Source organism: Trachypithecus francoisi, unplaced genomic scaffold (assembly GCF_009764315.1).
Source record: "Trachypithecus francoisi isolate TF-2019V2 unplaced genomic scaffold, Tfra_2.0 Lachesis_group4, whole genome shotgun sequence".
Lineage (NCBI taxonomy): Eukaryota > Metazoa > Chordata > Mammalia > Primates > Cercopithecidae > Trachypithecus > Trachypithecus francoisi.
This window is the reverse complement of record NW_022681469.1, coordinates 42,521,764-42,539,988: the sequence shown is the minus strand read 5'-3', so window position 1 is coordinate 42,539,988 and position 18,225 is coordinate 42,521,764. Positions and strand designations below refer to the sequence as shown.

Genomic DNA, 18,225 nt, shown 5'->3' with positions numbered 1-18,225 from the left:
TGGGTGTCATCTAACTTAACTCCAATACCATCTACCTGGAGCTGCCTGGAGATAGTCAGATCCCACAGGTGGAGGGCTCAGTCCCCAAGGTTGCTCCTTCCCCCACTTCCGACACCAGTCGCAAGTCCAGGCATTTGTAACTTCTGACTGACCATCTATAGATCCAGATTCTCACGGCCTCCTTTTTGGGTTCAATAATTTGCTAGAGTGGCCCACAGAACTCTGGGAAATGCTTACTTACATTTACCAGTTTATTGTAAAGGATACAGATGAAGAGATGCATAGGGTGAGGTATGGAGGAGGGGAGCAGAGCTTCCATGCTCTCCCCAAGCACCCTACCCTCCAGAAGCCTCCCTGTGTTCAGCTCTTCCGAAGCTCTCCAAACCCTCTTTATGGGTTTTTATGGAGGCTTTATTACCTAGGCATGATTGATTAAACCACTGGCGATTGATAATAAACATAACCTTCAGCCCTTCTCCCCTCCCTGGAATGGAGGTTAGGAGGTGGGTCAGAAGTCCCAGCCCTCTAATCTTGCCTCATCTTTCAGTGACCAGCCCCACCCTGAAGTTATCAGTCAACAGTAGTTTGGAACACTAAGAAGTTTGAAGCAGAATCTATGATTGTTGTCAGATACCAGATAGATAACAAAAAGATGATAAGGTGATAACAAAAATTGGTATTTAAATTAGGGCTTACCAAGTACTTGAGATCATTTACTCTTCCCAAAAATTCTATGAGCTAGTTACTATTTTATATGCACTTTTTAGGTGAGGTAACTAAACAGGAAGTTCTGTCTGATTCCAGAACCTAAAGTTCTATTAATTACAAAATGCTGCTTCTCAAGTTCAGAGCTATAGAAATTCCCTTTGTCTTAAATAGATGTTTTCTGACCTTTTGAAGGCCTTGTCATACATGTGTCCTCTAACTAGGAACATCTTCATTATAGAATATACCTTTTTTCCATGTTTCTCTCCTCTGAAAACTCTATCTGTACTTATACACATATACATGCACACATGACATATATACAAACATACACAGCCGTTTCCTTTTCTTTCCATTATTTTTAGTTTCTACATCAAAGCAATGATAGTGCTATCAAAGTGTTAGATATAAAAATAAATCAAGGCTTGTTTTTGCCAAGGATGGTCTCTTCATACAGTGAATACTTGAATTTGCATAAAAATCATCTGGAAATGTTTAAGTGGTGTTTCCCAGGACCTGTCTCTGGAGATTCTGATTCAGTTAGTTGGTCTGGGGCCAATGAATTTGCATTTTTGACAAGGTGCTGCTGAGGCTGCTTACCTAAGGACTACACTTTCAGGGACACTACCTCAGCTTATTCAGAGGTACCATGTAGTGTGATTGGAGGGCTCCTATACATACTTAAGGTGCTTTCACTAAACTATTATGTTGGGCACATCATCTACTCTCTCAGATACATTTTCATTAGTGATTAATCTCTTTATCAAAATAGGCTTTATTCTCTTAAAATACGCCTGTTAGCACACCTGTTGATATTTAATCTCCTACTTGTCTTTGAACTAAGATTTCCTAAGATCTAGTCAGGTCTCCTGTTAAACCTTTTGAACTTAGACTTTTCCTCTCTCCTTTTTTTCTACATGTATTACTAATTTGTGACTTTTTAGTCGAATATGTATATCATTGTTCTTCATTTTATTTATACCTAAATGCATCTTGTCTTCACACATAGAAAATTTTGTGATTGATTTTTTTCACTTTAGTTAAGAAATAAAATTGCTTGTAAGAAATTGTTGGCCAGGCGTAGTGGCTCACGCCTGTAAACCCAACACTTTGGGAGGCCAAGATGGGAGGATCCTTTGAGCTCAGGAGTTCAAGATCAGCCTCGGTAACATAGTGAGATCCCTTCTCTATCAAAAATACAAAAAATTATCCAAGTGTGGTGGCACATGCCTGTAGTCCCAGCTGCTTGGTAGGCAGAGGTGGGAGGATGGCTTGAGCCCAGGAGGCAGTGGTTGCAGTGAGCCAAGACCACGCCACTGCACTCCAGCCTGGTGACAGAGCAAGATCCTGCCTCCAAAAAATAAAATGAAATAAAATAGGCCAGATGCAGTGGCTCATGCCTGTAATCCCAGCACTTTGGGAGACTGAGGCAGGCGGATTATTTGAGGTCAGGAGTTCAAGACCAGCATGGCCAACATGATGAAACCTCATCTCTACTAAAAATACAAAAAATTAGCTGGGCATGGTAGCACATGCCTGTAGCCCCAGCTACTTGGGAGGCTAATGCAGGAGAATCACTTGAACCCAGGAGGCAGAAGTTGCAGTGAGCTGAGATTATGCCACTGCACTCCAGCCTGGGTAACAGAGTGAGACTCCATCTCAAAAAATAAAAAATTAAAGTTAAATAAAATAAGAAATTGTTTATCTGTAGTCAGCTTTGAATCTTTAACAGTATTGTATATTTTATCTGCATTCAGTCTGTATGTTGTGATTATATTAAATTGTTCAAACAGTAGTGATCTTAAGGTGACTGAGTGAAGAAGTGTCACTGTATTTAAAATCTTAAGCCATTTTCAGTAGAACTTTGAAATAGTATAGTTTTGCATGTTTTGTGCTTATTTTAGCAGAAACCTATGATATGGAACATTTATATCTTTCTTTCTATTTTAGGTGCGTATAGCAGCAAAATTCATCATTCATGCCCCTCCTGGAGAATTTAATGAGGTTTTTAATGGTGAGTGTTTGATTTATAACACTAGGCTTGATGTATGAAGCCCTCTTTTTAAAAGAGTACCAAAATAATCAAAATAAGCTAAGGAGAGTATGCAGAAAAATCTGTTTTCTGAATTACAATGAAAATATGTTAGCCTGGATTTTGTAATGGCTAGAATATAATGTATTTATATATGATAATTCTGTTAGCAGATTAACCCTTTTAAAGACTATATGAATAGTTAATAATAAATTTTATTTTTTAAAGTAATTTTAAAAGTAATAAATTTTTTAAAAATTTATTAAAAAATTTTTTAAAGTAATTTTTTTAAAGTAATAAATAAATTTTATTCATATCACTGACTAGACTATATCCTCATTCTGGGAAAGGAGAGTCTTTTTGGTAAATTGTTTTATTTAAGTACAATTATAAGCACATGTAGTAGATATTTTTTCAGTAGAGCTCTTAAATAGTTTAAAAAGACAACAGGCCAGGCGCAGTGACTCAATCCTATAATACCAGCACTTTGGGAAGACGAGGCAGGCAGATCACTTGAGACCAGGAGTTTGAGACCAGCGTGGGCAGTATAATGAAACCTTGTCTCTACCAAAAAAGAGAAAAAAATTAGCCAGGTGTGGTGGCATGCACCTGTAGTCCCAGCTACTTGAGAGGCTGAGTTAGGAGGATCACTTAAGCCCAGAAGGTTTAAGAGAGCCGAGATGACACCCGTTGTACTCCAGCCTGGGCAACAAAATTGAGACCCTATCTCAAAAAAAAAAAAAAAAAGATGTTTCATCATGACCATATATTTTTTGGAATTGTGAAAAGAATTTTCGTATATCTTGTAAAGAAAATCCTGTGAGATCAGTAAGAACAGCCAAAAGAAAAAGGAAAAAAACATTTTCATACTGCATAGAGCCTGACAGCACATGTAAAAACAATTTGTTATTTAAATTATGTCTTGTAAATCACTTCACAGTAGGCCTTACCTTAAACTTCACTGGCAGACATTTTTATAATTATTCACCCATGGATCTGAAATTTAAACTGCTGTAAAGTCTCCTGGTTCCTATAGACTGTAACAGTAGCTGCTCTTCAGCAGTAAGAACAACATACTTGAAAGAAAAATGGCCTGTAGTGATCTCTTTATAAAACTTCTTCTGTTGTTAGAAGAATACATTACTTTCAAGTTCTATCTATAAATGTGTTGTTGTTTCTTCTTCATATATATTTGAACTTTACCGTGTCTTAAAAGTGAATTTACACAGAGCTCTTCAGTTTCAGTTTTTTAAACATTCTACATAGTAAACTAGTTAAATGTTTTTAAAGAAGTTTAATCATTTTTTTTCTTAGTATAAGATACAGGACTGGGCACTGTGGCTCACTTCTGTAATCCCAACACTTTGGGAGGCTGAGGCAGGAGGATTGCTTGAGGCCAGGTGTTTGCGACCAGCCTGGGGAACATAGTGAGACCCCCATCTCTACCAAAAAAAAAAAAAAGATATAATGGAATCTCACCTCAGGAAAGATTAGTTTTGAAAGTCAGAAAGTGAGGCAAAAGTTGTATATAGTTAAAATTATCCTAGAAGTCCCTGAGGTCATCCACAAACTACAATAATACATGATTTAGTGCTTACAATTACATATGGCAGTTCTTACGCATTTTAAAATTTAACCACTGAGCTGTGCTTAGAAGGCAGAATGGAAAATTGACGTTGTAAAAAAATCTGGAAATTAAAATCTGCTGTTTAATATAACTACAAAATCTTATGTAGTAAACTGGGGAGTTGGAGAGAATTCAGAAGTACTTTTACTTCCTGTAAGATTTAACTTCTTTTTTAATATTCAACCTCTGTAACCTACATATACATTAATGTATTTGATGATTGGGGGATTAAAGAAGATAGTCTCTTCCTCCTTAGGGTCAAAAAGTGGCATGTAACTTAAATTGATAATGGTGAGACTGCACTAAAGTAGTAGCCTCCAAACTGTACAATTCACAAAGCCAAGAATAAATAGAATTTTAAGAAAAGTTTTCTACATACTTTTCTTACCTTGAGTTAAATGTCCTGCATATTTAATCAGGAAAGTCCTAAAAGAATGTATGCATCCTGGCCGGGCGCGGTGGCTCAAGCCTGTAATCCCAGCACTTTGGGAGGCCGAGACGGGCGGACCACGAGGTCAGGAGATCGAGACCATCCTGGCTAACACGGTGAAACCCCGTCTCTACTAAAAATACAAAAACTAGCCGGGCGAGGTGGCAGGCGCCTGTAGTCCCAGCTACTCAGGAGGCTGAGGCAGGAGAATGGCATGAACCCGGGAGGCGGAGCTTGCAGTGAGCTGAGATCCGGCCACTGCACTCCAGTCCGGGCGACAGAGCGAGACTCCGCCTCAAAAAAAAAAAAAAAAGAATGTATGCATCCTAGAAATTGCTTTCCTAAGTCTATTTGAAATTGACATTGAATTAATATATTCTCTGTTGAGTTGTAGTAAATTTGGGCATTCAATATGAGCCTATTAAATAGGCCTGGGTAGAGAGTAAGCTATGGAATAGAAGTGGGGATACAGGATTTATCTAATAAATTTTAACCGAAAGAATATTTAAGAGTTAGATAAAAGGGATAAAAGGGCGGGCACAGTGGCTCACGCCTGTAAGGCCAGCACTTTGGGGGACCAATTCCGGTGGATCACCTGAAGTCAGGAGTTCAAAACCAGCCTGGCCAACATGGTGAAACCCTGTCTCTACTTTAAAAAAAAAAAAAAAATTAGCCAGGTGTGGGTGGTGCATGCCTGTAATCCTAGCTACTCAGGAGGCTGAGACAGGAGAATTGCTCAAACGCTGGAGGTGGAGGTTGCATTGAGCTGAGATCACGCCACTGCACTCCAGCCTGGGTGACAGAGTGAGACTACGTCTAAAAAAGAAAAGAGAGCCGGGCGCGGTGGCTCAAGCCTGTAATCCCAGCACTTTGGGAGGCCGAGACGGGTGGATCACGAGGTCAGGAGATCGAGACCATCCTGGCTAACACGGTGAAACCCCGTCTCTACTAAAAAAAATACAAAAAACTAGTCAGGCGAGGTGGCGGGCGCCTGTAGTCCCAGCTACTCGGGAGGCTGAGGCAGGAGAATGGCGTGAACCTGGGAGGCGGAGCTTGCAGTGAGCTGAGATCCGGCCACTGCACTCCAGCCTGGGCGCAGCAGAGCAAGACTCCGTCTCAAAAAAAAAAAAAAAAAAAAAAGAGTTAGAAAAGAATTAAATTATTTGAAGGGAAATATCATATAAATGTGATTATTTTCTATTTTTATTGAAAACCACAGTGTCAGAATGATTCCAAGAACAGCCACAAAATTTTAGAATTACAAAGTTAATAAAACCTTAATAGTTAGATGGTTCCCAAATGCTGCTTCCTAGGCTGACTCTGTTAGAATCACTGAAACATGGATCTCTGGTCTTCATTCTCAAACATGTAGTCATAGATCTGGACTAGGGTTCTGAAATCTATATTCCTTAAGTCTCCTGTCCTCCACCCTGTGGTTTATGTATTGCCTGGCTTGGAACCACAGCCTGATTTCTTCTTTAAGAGAAATATTTTATTCAAATTATCTTCTTTATTTCTTCTACTCTTCTTATGATAAAAGCATGAATTTATTATTTTTTTCCAAAGTAGAGCTAACTGATCAAATAAATCTTATTTTTCAATCATTTACCCATTTGGAACTGGAATAGGCATACTGTCCATGCAGTATCGCTGTTCATTGTGTTTAAACTATTGAAAATAAAATAATCATATTTATCAAATAGAACTTCCCACTTTGTGGGATAAAAATAACAGTAATTATAAATTTCTCATTTTTTAAAATAGTTTTTTAGGCAGAAGCATCCATTGTTTAAAATCAGTTAATTTCAAAATTTAAATAGTAGTATTTCAGTGGTTAGCAAAGGATATTGTTTTTTAAATAAGGACTTGTTGCTGAAAAGAGGTGAGGGTATGTGACTAGGCAGTGGGTTTTTTTCTTTTGAAGTGGCTTCATTGTAAAAATGATTCATAGTCATTCTAAACTTTCCAAAGTGCAAAAAAGAATCTAAACATCACACAAAATTCTACCTTCTAGTTCCCCATTGTTCAAATGAATTACTTCAGACATCTCTCAACTAACAAGTATATTTAACAATACATAAATATGATAATATACATACTAAATTTTTCTCTTCCTGCCTATTATATTACAAATGTATATCCTTGTTGGTAAATATAAGTGTACATTATTTTTCATGGCTGCCTAGTTTCACACTCTATGTAAGAACTATAATCTTTTTACATTTAACCAGTTTTTTAATGGAAGATATTTAGGTTGTGTTATTTTCATCTAGTGAAAAATTAGGATATATTGTATTATTTACTTTATAATTGCAACTAAGTGAAATAGCCAGGTGCTTGGGAAAAATAATGAAAGAAAATACACTAAGACTAGAAAAGAATTTGGTTTTTTGGTGAGAGCCGTATGTGACTTTTTTTCTTTTATGTTTTACAAAGTTCTTGGATTTTTTTCAATAAAAATATTGTTTTTGAAGTCACCTTCAAAAATAAGAATAATCCTAAATCTTTTCTGCAGACTTTAACATACCATATTTCCAGTGTAGCTTATTTCGCCTTTAGTTCCTTGGAGATATATTACGTACAGCAGGGGTGTCCAATCTTCTGGACACATTGGAAGACGAAGAATTGTCTTGGGCTACACGAGAAATACACTAAAACTCAGAATAGCTGATGAGCTTAAAAAAAAAAATCCCACGATGTTTTAGAGTTTACGAATTTGTGTTGGATCACATTCATAGCTGTCTTAGGCCACGGATTGGACAAGCTTGGATTGTAGTCTGCCTGCATTGACTATTAAGGGTGTAAAGGAATATATATTTGTATTTCATTCCCCTTCATATTTACTAACCAAAACCTCTTTTTTTTTTTTTTTAATACTATGATGTGTGTTTGGTTATTTTGGTCATGGGTGATCTTTTGATCTTGCTTGTGTTTGGGGTGGGAGGTGTTAATACATCACCAAAATAATCTGCATTCATTACATTCTTGAAACATATAAAAATAATAATGTAGATAACACAATAATTGTTTTGCAGATGTTCGGTTACTGCTTAATAATGACAATCTTCTCAGGGAAGGAGCAGCCCAGTAAGTATTATTTGTTATACTAACCTAACTAAAATGACATGGGAAAATGAGAGATGTTTTTAAAGTGTGTGGGGTATTTTTGTGTTTTTGTCTTGTTTTGTTTTGTTTTGAGATGGAGTCTCACTCTGTCGCCCATGCTGGAGTTCAGTGGTGTGATCTCGGCTCATTGCAACCTCTGCCTCCCGGGTTCAAGCAATTCTCCTGCCTCAGCCTCCCAAGTAGCTGGGACTACAGGCACACACCACCACACCTGGTTGATTTTTGTGTTTTTAGTAGAGATGGGGTTTTAACCATATTGGCCAGGCTGATACCGAATTCCTGACCTTGTGATCCACCTGCCTCGGCCTCCCAAAGATCTGGGATGACAGGCGTGAGCCACCATACCTGGCCTAAAAGTGTTTTTAAAGCACTAATCTCTGACATAGATATTTGCACATCAAGTTCAAATGTGTATGATTTTATATATATCTACTAGGCAGGCTAGGAGAAAGATATTTTTTATCACAGAAGGACTTAGAGGTACAACTATGACATGAGATTATTCACGGTGTGTCTAGCGTGGCTTATACCTTCAGTTAATACTATATTTTGACATTTGCAAAGTTGGAAAAAATTATTTTGAAATTGTGGTTGCTACCATTTTTATGTAGATTTTGCATTTTATTTTATGTTTGACCCTAATAGCTTTTGAGAGCTTTTAAAGTTGGGAGTTTATTTACTCATAAATGCCTAACATAGTACCTGACACATACATGCACACTGAATTTTTGAGTGATTTAAGGAAGTAGGCAATTCTAAATCTTAATACATCATCTTTGGACCAGTGACCCCAGCCATGACTTTTCACAGCTATCCTGCAATTTCAGAGAAATACTTGGTTTTCTCCCGAAATAAGGTCTAGAGATTTATTTTAGGCTTACCGATTCTACTACTCCTTTGAAAATGATGAAATAGTGCATTCTTTCTTACAAAGAAAGTTTAGTATCCATCCAGTCAGCTACTTTCCATCCTAGTATAATACCCAATATGTAAAATCCTGACTAATGGCTGGGTACGGTGGCTTACGCCTGTAATCCCAGCACTTTGGGGACCAAGGCAGGCGGATCACGAGGTCAAGAGATTGAGACCACCCTGACCAACATGGTGAAATCCCGTCTCTATTAAAAATACAAAAATTAGCTGGGCGCAGTGGCTCATGCCTGTAGTCCCAGCTACTCAGGAGGCTGAGGCAGGAGAATCCCTTGAACCTGGGAGGCAGAGGTTGCAGTGAGCTGAGATGGTGCCACTGCAGTCCAACCTGGTGACAGAGCGAGACTCCGTCTCAAAAAAAAAAAAAAGAAAAAGAAAAATCTGACTGATGGTGAAAATTTCTCTCATTTTATTGTTCGAACATTTGAAGTCTTTAAAAAATAAATAATATGGCCTTTATGAAGGTAGAGGTTCAACAGACTTGTAGGCATATCTGCATTTGCTTGTGATGAAAATTCCTGTTATTTGTAGCAGTTTTTTAATTATGGAAAAATACACATAAAACATACTATTTTACCCATTAAGTGTACAGATCAGTGGCTTTAATACATTTGCATTGTTGTGTAATCATAGCCACCATCCATTTTCAGAACTTTTTTCATCTTTTCAAGCTGATACTTGAAAACCCCTGGCAACCACCATTCAACTATCTATGAATTTGACAACTTAGGTACCTCTTAGGAGTGGAATAGTACGGTATTTGCCTTTTGTGACTGGCCTGTTTTACTTAGCCTAATGTCTTCAAAGTTTATCCATGTTGTAGTGTGTGTCAGAATTTCCTTCCTTTTTAGGCTGAATAATATTCCATTGTATGTGTATAGCACATTTTGTTTGTCCATTTATCTGCCAATGGACACTTGAGTTGCTTCCACCCGTTAATTATATTAAAGTGCTTCATAGGAATCAGTGTAGTTTATCCTTTTGATTTTAGTTACCAATTTATGAGTAAATGACCGCTTGCTCCTAAATATTTTAAAGCTTATTGAAATTTTTTATCTATTAAAGTGAGATTAATTTTCTTTATAATTGTATAAAACATGTTGACAAAAGTCTTATGGATGCAAAGGAAACATACAGCGTTTATGAACAGTACTTTCAAAGTAAGCTTTTCCTTTGCGGTCTCTATGTTAAATAAGTTGTGGGTTGTTTCATGTTGGTGCAAAAATTAGTGGATTGTTTTTAAGTCAAGAAAATGAGAAACTTGGTAAGTTAGAGTACTGTTCATAAATAGCATGAAATAGTTATACATTTGACTCAAGATACATGAAAGTGTGGGACTTTTATTTGTCCAAAGAATTATTGATCTGTTAATGATTGTTAGATTTAATTTAAATAAATTGTATTTGTTGTAAGAGAAATGTGAAGATGAGCTACATTTCTCTTTTATTATAAACCAAATTTCTGGAACAGCTGTGGTCCACACTTCATGTACATTGTAATAGGAAATGCACGATATTCTTTTAAGCAAATGAGCATTTGAGGACGTCAGTAATTGTGATAAAATATGATGCTTATAGTATGACCCTAGGAAAAAACTCATCAAGACCTTTACTAGAAACTTCAGATTTTCTTTGCATGTGATTGTAATCTCAGCAAATGTTTGCCTACTAGTTAAAAAAAAAAAATACTGAGTTTGATTGACTTCAGTAGTATGCAGTTTCTCAACTCTATCCATTTAAGTTCATGTTGTAGACATCTCTGGGTGTCTGTGAAGTACAGAATATATACTGTAAGTCACTGATTGACTTGACTTTAGAATGCTGTTACTGTGGTTCACAGTGTGCTCGCTATGAAATAATTTCTGAGCAAAAATAGTGTTACCCTGTTCTTCACCCCACTTAGTTCTGAATTACTTTTGTCCTCAAAAGATAATAATTTGTTACCTATCATTGAGGCCATCCAAAACTACATAACAAAAGCTCAGAAGACATTATAAAAGCATTTGGAATGTTTTCCAGTGGCAGTTTCACTAGAGTAAGTGTATAGCTATAGACTGTTTCTTTTTCACTTGCACTTTTTGATATTGAATTTCTTTTATACAAATACATCTTTCCCACATATATGTATGTTTCCTCCTTTCTTCCACCTTTGCCTTGTTGCTTTATCTCCTTTTTTTTTTTTCTTTGCCCCTTACCTTTTTTGTAGGGGGGAAAACATGACAATTATTCTTTAGAGTGGTTGTAATGGGACATCTTTACAAAAAGGTACCAATTCAGTATGTTTCAGAGTAAAATTAGACATACTGAAGAGTTGGTATTGTCAAGTCAAGAACACTTTGAAATACCCAGAAATAGCTTCTTATTCAACAGACATTGCCAGACTTTGCTGTGATGATGAGATAAATAAGCCTCTTAGGGATTTTCCAATGGAGAGTCAGACATGTTTAATATCAGACCAAGTGAAATGAAATACAATAGAGGCATATGAAAGGCCTTTATAACCCAAAGGAAGAAATTTTTAATTTCTATTTAAAGATGATTTCTGAGATGTTTTAAATGAGCAGGATTTTAATAGTAAGAGAAACGATGTGGCTAAACTGAGGGAAGAGCATGGAGAAAAGTATAAGATACAACTTGATGGAAAGGGTGTAAAAATCTAAATACAGTAACAGATGACTTAGAAATTGATTGGGCCACAGAATTCTGCAAGAGCAGGCAGAACATTGTTTTTACTGTGTCTAGTAGAATGCTTAGCTTATAATATGAGCTCAGTAAGTATTTGCATAGATGGAGGGGTGGATGAATGAATGATGAGTGGGTGCATAAAGTGAGTTTTAGGAACTGAAGAGACTGGAATTTATCTGGTCCAAACTACTGTTTTTATATCTATACAGTAAGTGAGGTGGCCTGTACTGGTTAATGATAGTATCGGTTGAAGCAATATCTGGATAGTTTCACTCCTAGATGAGTACCTTTTCCACTATACTGTGTAATGTCACCCTTTAACTTACTTTGAGCCTTTAAGATAAAATTTTAACCTATTTCGTATTATTTGTCTCCTTTTCAGATTTCCTATTCTTCCTCTATCCCCTCCTCCCAAGTTAGAGGTGGATGGCGTTTTATATCATGGGCAATAAAAGGCTTTCATTCCAGCCTGGGCCCAAATTACTGTTTAAACTTATTTAAATATGACCTTATTGGAAAATGAATCCAAAATTTTAGCTAAGAGACTTAGTTTAAAACATACTTTTGGATAAATCATTTCAGGATTAATAATGCCCTGGCTGTATTGAGTTTATTCTTAGGAAAATTACAGTTTTCATGAATTAGGAAAATCAGAAGTGCATAGCTTCTTTTTTCTTTCTGACCCTCGTGCACTTCTGTATTCACTGTCATCTTTTTTGAGCATGCAGTATCAAGAATTTAACAGCTGATGATTTAATTCTACTTTGCTGTTTTTACATTTACTAGTCTCCTATTAACTCATCAATAATGCTTTGTTTAACCAAGCTTTCCTTTCTCAAGGAGACTCAGGAGCTAATACCTGAAAATTCAGTGGATGCCTGGCCATTCCGAATAATCTGGAAAGTTTCCAAGAAGATTAAGTTTAGAGATGTATTTCTGAGATTGGAAATTCTCAATATCCTTTCTGTTAAGTGACAGTGATTTCCCAGATTGTAGATTTATTTTAAAAATATAATTTTTAGATAATATTTTATACTCTTGAGAATTTTTTCTACACAAATATATGGTAATGTATTATTCTTTACTCCTATGAGAGTAGAGAGAGAGTAGCTTTATTCTTGGATCCATCTCGTCACCATTTCCTACTTCACACTCTGCGGTTTTTAACCTTAGCAACGGCCTTACTACTTTTTCTGGCTCTCATTGCTCCACTGCCCAATTCATCATATATACGCTGCTGCCAGATTAATCTTTAGAAGTACTTCTGTGTTCTCCTTTCTCAAAAAGCTTCTGTGACTCTGCTCTGTCTCCCAAATAAAGTAATTATTCCATCATTCAGAGCCTTTCAGTTCATTTCAGTAAATATAACTGAACACCTGCTGCATGCCAGGCATTGAGCGTGGTGCTTTCTGTGATGTTGTACCTAACTTATTTTCTCAGGCGTTGTGCTCATACGGTCCCTCCACTCTTTTCTGCTCATCCCTCCAATTTCCATAAACCAGAGCCTACCCAGTTTTTCAAGTCAGTTTTTCAGTATCACAGTTATTAAGAAATTACCCCAATTCTCTTCTCTTCTCGCTGTTGCCTCAACAGAAGGTAGTCTTTTTTTTTTTTTTTTTTTTTAAAGCATTCTTTGGAGTGCTTCATTGGTAATTCTCTTACTATGCTTTATACTTTGTGTTATGGTTATGTTTATCCATTATCTCTTATTCACCTGTAGGCCTCTTGATCAGAGAATATATCTAAGTATTCTTTGCGTCTCTCACAGCACCTAGTCTGTTTCCTGGTATAGTAAATATATACTTGAATAATTGGATGCATCTCTTATCAGTAACCTTTATTTTCAGGGTCTTGAATGAAAAGCCCAGTTATATTTGCTGATTTAATTTTATTTTGCTAAACATTGAAAGCTGGATATCATTGTTCAGTTTTTAAAATAACCATGTTGATATTTGTAGTTAGTATAAGTTCAGTAATGGAGAATTACAATTTTGTTTATTTTGCCGTGTGCAATATAGGAGGAGACTTTATTGATGGGTGAATTTTTTGACCATTGTTTTTAAAAACCATTAAATATATAATTTTAAGTAATTGCCATTTTCTTCTTTTTAGTGCATTTGCACAGTATAACTTGGACCAGTTTACTCCAGTAAAAATTGAAGGTTATGAAGATCAGGTATGTTTCATATAAACACAGTAGCTAGCTATTCTTTGTTTTGTTTGTAACCGTTAAGGTATCCTGCAAGAGCTGTGAAGTGGTATGCTTCAAGATAAAAAATTATTCATATTTTAATCATAACCACTTATGGGCAAGTAATTGAAGTTTTACTTTCTTTCGTTGATACCAATAATACTATTAGCAGAAAGTCCCTTTTAGAAATACTCAGATGTAATTCATTTAAGATTACTTTCTTATTTTTTTCTGAGAAGAAAATCCTATATTAATCCAAAGTCTAGAATATGTTAGTAGATTTATATCATAATTTGGTTGCTGTGGAATTCTACAGTTCTTCATGTGAGTAACTTAGCATTTAGTAATTTTTAAATCTCTTCTTTCCAAAATACAAGTTAGATTTGCTAAAGCTAAGAAAAGCCACAAAAGGTCACTAGCATTTTTTTTTTTTTTTTTTTTTTTGGTTTAGAGTTTCTAATAAATAGTGATTATTTGAATGCATTTCATGCTTGCATGAAGGACAGCTTATGTAAAACACTATGAAGAAGAACTGGTAGGTAGAACATAAGCGAAAGTGGTTAAGAAAGAACATAAGAGAAAGTTCTTAGTGGCTAATCATGTCAAAGCTTTTATTCGGCATTACTCATTCTGTAATATGTAGTCATAGCTACGGGGACAAGCAAAGACTAGGCTAGAAGGTGACTTGTAACTGAAGGGAAATTTTAAGCTTATTTATAGATACGTGTGTGTATATACAAAGCTATGTAGAGTGTCATTGTATTAATATGCAAAATTTATTTTATCTCTGGGAAGATTTGGGGTTGTTTTGCTTTTTCTTTACTACTATAAATAATGCTATATTAAACATCTTTGTACCTCTTATATTAACAATTATTTTTGGGCATAAATTGCTGTAAGAAAATTTGCTGTGTCTTTTAAAAATGTTAGATAGCCTCCAAAGTCACTTTATGAACCTGGCATAATTTTAATATTAAATATTTAAAACTAAAAAGATAAAAAAGGTAAACAGTATACTAACTTCACATGGACTATAGATTTTAAAACTTTAAGTAAGATACTAACGAATAGGATTTAGAAATATATCCAAAGAATAATATATCAAAACTAAATAGAATTTTTACAGAAATGCAAAAATGGTTCCATATAAGACAGATTGGTCTTACATATTAATAAATCAAAAAGAAAAATCTTATGATGTATCAATAGACGGTGAAAAGGGATTTGAGAAATTCAGTAGCCATTTTCTCATTAAAAACAAAAATTCTAGTAAAATAGGGAATTGAAGAAAACCTCTTAAATATGAAAGACTTTAACCAAAGTTAATAGTAAATGTCATAAACTAAAACACTGAAACAATTTTAGTTAAAATGTGAATTAGCTAGGTATGCCTGCTTATCAGCATTATCATTTATCATAAATGGAGATGTAGCAAGTAAGACAAAAACTTGAAAACTTGTAAAATTTGGAAAATAAAAGAAAACTTCTTTGTGACATGATTTATATATTTAGGAACACCAAGAGACACTAGTAATATCACTTCCAACCAAAAAAAAAAAGCTATCAGAACTAATAAAAGAATTTGGGGAGAAGTCTGAATTTAAGGTAAGGATACAAAACTCATTAGTTGTCCTTTAAAATAATGGTAAAAATTATAGGAATAAGCTTCATCAAAAAAAGGCATAGGATTATGAAGAAAATAGTGATGGTCTTCTCAAGCAACAAAAGCAAAAACTAACACATGGGATCTAATTAAAGAACTTCTGCACAGCAAAGGATACTGTCAACAGAGTAAACAGACAACCTACAGAATGGGAGACAAATTTTGCAAATTATGCCTCTGACAAAGGTTTAAATCCAGCATCTATAAAGAACTTACATTTAAAAGATAAAAACAACCCCATTAAAAAGTGGGCAAAGGATATGAACAGACACTTTTCCAAAGCAGACATACTTGAGGCCAAACAAGCGTATGAAAAAAAAAAGATCACCATCACTGATAATTAGAAAAATGCAAGTCAGAACCACAATGAGATACCATTTCAAACCAGTCAGAATGGCTGTTATTAGAAAGTCAAAAAATAACAGATGCTGGTGAGGTTACGAAGCAAAAGGAATGCGTATACACTGTTGGTGGGAGTGTATATTCAACTATTGTGGAAGACAGTGTGGCAATTCCTCAGAGACCTAAAACAGACGTAAAACAGAGTTACCGTTTGACCCAGCAATCCCATTACTGGTTATATACCCAAAGGATTATAAATCATTCTGTTATAAAGAAACATGCTCGCATATGTTCATTGCAGCACTATTCACAATAGCGAAGACATGGAATCTAAATATCAGTGATGATAGACTAGGTGAAGAAAATGTGGCATATATACACCATAGACTACTGTGCAGCCATGAAAAAGAACAAGCTTTATGTCCTTTGCAAGAATATGGATGGAGCTGAAGGCCATTATTATTCTTAGCAGACTAACACAGTATCTTAGCAGAAAATCAAATATCACATGTTCTCACTTATTAGTGGGAGATAATGATGAGAACACATGACACATAGAGGGGAACAAAACACTGGGGCCTGTCAGAGGGTGGAGGGTGGGAGGAGGGAGAGGATCAGGAAAAATAACAAATGGGTACTAGGCTTTATACCTGGGTGATGAAATAATCTGTGCAACACGCACATGACACAAGTTTACCTGTGTAATAAACCTGCACATGTACCCCTGAACTTTAAAAAAGAAAATGTGATAGTCTTGAAACACATAAAACAGGATCTGACCAATGGAAAGGTGTTCTAAATTCCATTCTTAGATAAAAAATTAAATTATTTTAAAAGTAATATATGAATTTGATGAAATTTGAATTAGAATCCTGATCGGTTTTTTTTTAATTGGTCAACATTTTCGTAAAGTTTATGTGGAAAAAAAACACGTGCTTGAAATAACCAAGAAATACATATATATATACACACACACATATATATATGAAAAAACCATTAAGCACAGTGAGGGAGAATTGCCTTACCAGATAGTACAAGTTGTTTTACAGCCAATGTTACGTCAATGTGGTGGTGTATAGAGTAGACAAAAAATCAGTAGAGCAGCATAGAGAACCAGAATTTAGCCTCAGAATATACGAGAAATTTTATACAGATATTGGCATAACTGGTTTCTATCAAGAAGAAAATTAAGTTGGACCTCTGTCACATACAGTATACAGAAATAGATTTCAGGTGGTTTAAAAATGTGAAAAATGACTAAAATTTTAGAAGAAAATCTGAGTCTACATGTGCAATACAGGGCTAGGGAGACCATCTTAAATAATACTGGATACCCAGGAAGTATAAAAGATGGACATTTTACTATATATTAATGTTTTTAACTGTAGAATGAAACTTATCTTAAAGAACTCTTATAAATTGATAAGAAAAAGACCCCAGATAAAAATATTTTAATATATTTGCTCACAGAAAAGCAAATGACCCACAAATGTGAAAAGCCATACTCAGTAGTCAGTGGAATTAAAATGATATATTTTCTACCCATCAGACTAAAAAAACCAGCTATAATGCCTATCATTGGTGGTAATATGGATGGAAACATGCTCTCATACATGTATAGAAATTTGGATTGTCACAGGAGTATATATTAAAAATTATAATACCTGCTGTCCCTACCACCACTGCTTGGGAATTTATTCAATAGAAATAAAAGTATCCAATGGAAATAGAAACATCCATATGTTAAAATATATGTACAGCAGTACTCATTTCACCTTTTTTGTTGTTATTGTTGAGTCAGGGTCCTACTCTGTCACCCAGGCTGGAGTGCAGTGACACAATCACAGCTCGTTGCAGCCTCAATTTCCTGGGCTGAGTAGCTGGGACTATGGGCGCATGCCACCACGACTGACTAATTTAAAAAATTTTTTTGTAGAGATGAGGTCTTACTGTGTTGTCTGGGCTGGTCTCAACCTCCTGAGCTGAAGCCATCCTGCCCCCTCAGCCTACCAAAGCACTAGGATTACAGGCATGAGCTACTGTGCCCAGTCTTATTTCACCATTTTTAATGTGTTCCTCCTTTCCCCCAAAAAGGAAACAGCCCAGAAATAAAGAGATGGCACATCAGTAGTGGATTGGCAGACTAAATTATGTTATAATCACATCATGGGACATTATGCAGCCATTTAAAAGAATGGTGAGAAATATATCAGTTGACTTTGAGGGATTTCCATAGGATATTTATGTTGAAAGAAGCCAGATGCAGAGAAGAGTGTGTGTTTGTGTGTGTGTGTATACGTAGACACACACATTTTCATCGCATTCTTATAAAATAATGACCAATCGCTTCTCGGCCTTTTGGCTAAGATCAAGTGCAGTAAAATAATGACCAAAAAATTCTGTGTATGTGCAAATATAGACATGTGTATATCTTTATCTGTAAGATTTTATGACTATGAAAAAATTTAGAAAGGTGTATCCTGTGTTGTTAGCAT

General features: G+C 35.5%; 1 protein-coding gene and 1 pseudogene across 3 annotated transcripts in view; both read left to right on the top strand.

Annotated features, from left to right (window-relative positions):
- Positions 1 to 18,225, top strand: part of CAPZA2 (capping actin protein of muscle Z-line subunit alpha 2) — a 57,198-nt gene that overhangs the window by 23,884 nt on the left and 15,089 nt on the right. For all 3 annotated transcript variants that reach the window (XM_033194755.1, XM_033194754.1, XM_033194753.1), the window contains exons 2-4: positions 2,656 to 2,719; positions 7,830 to 7,881; positions 13,647 to 13,710. In XM_033194755.1, the coding sequence (XP_033050646.1) occupies positions 2,656 to 2,719; positions 7,830 to 7,881; positions 13,647 to 13,710 (180 nt within the window). The remainder of the gene's footprint in view (positions 1 to 2,655; positions 2,720 to 7,829; positions 7,882 to 13,646; positions 13,711 to 18,225) is intronic.
- On the top strand, positions 18,073 to 18,198 carry LOC117073929 (annotated as a pseudogene).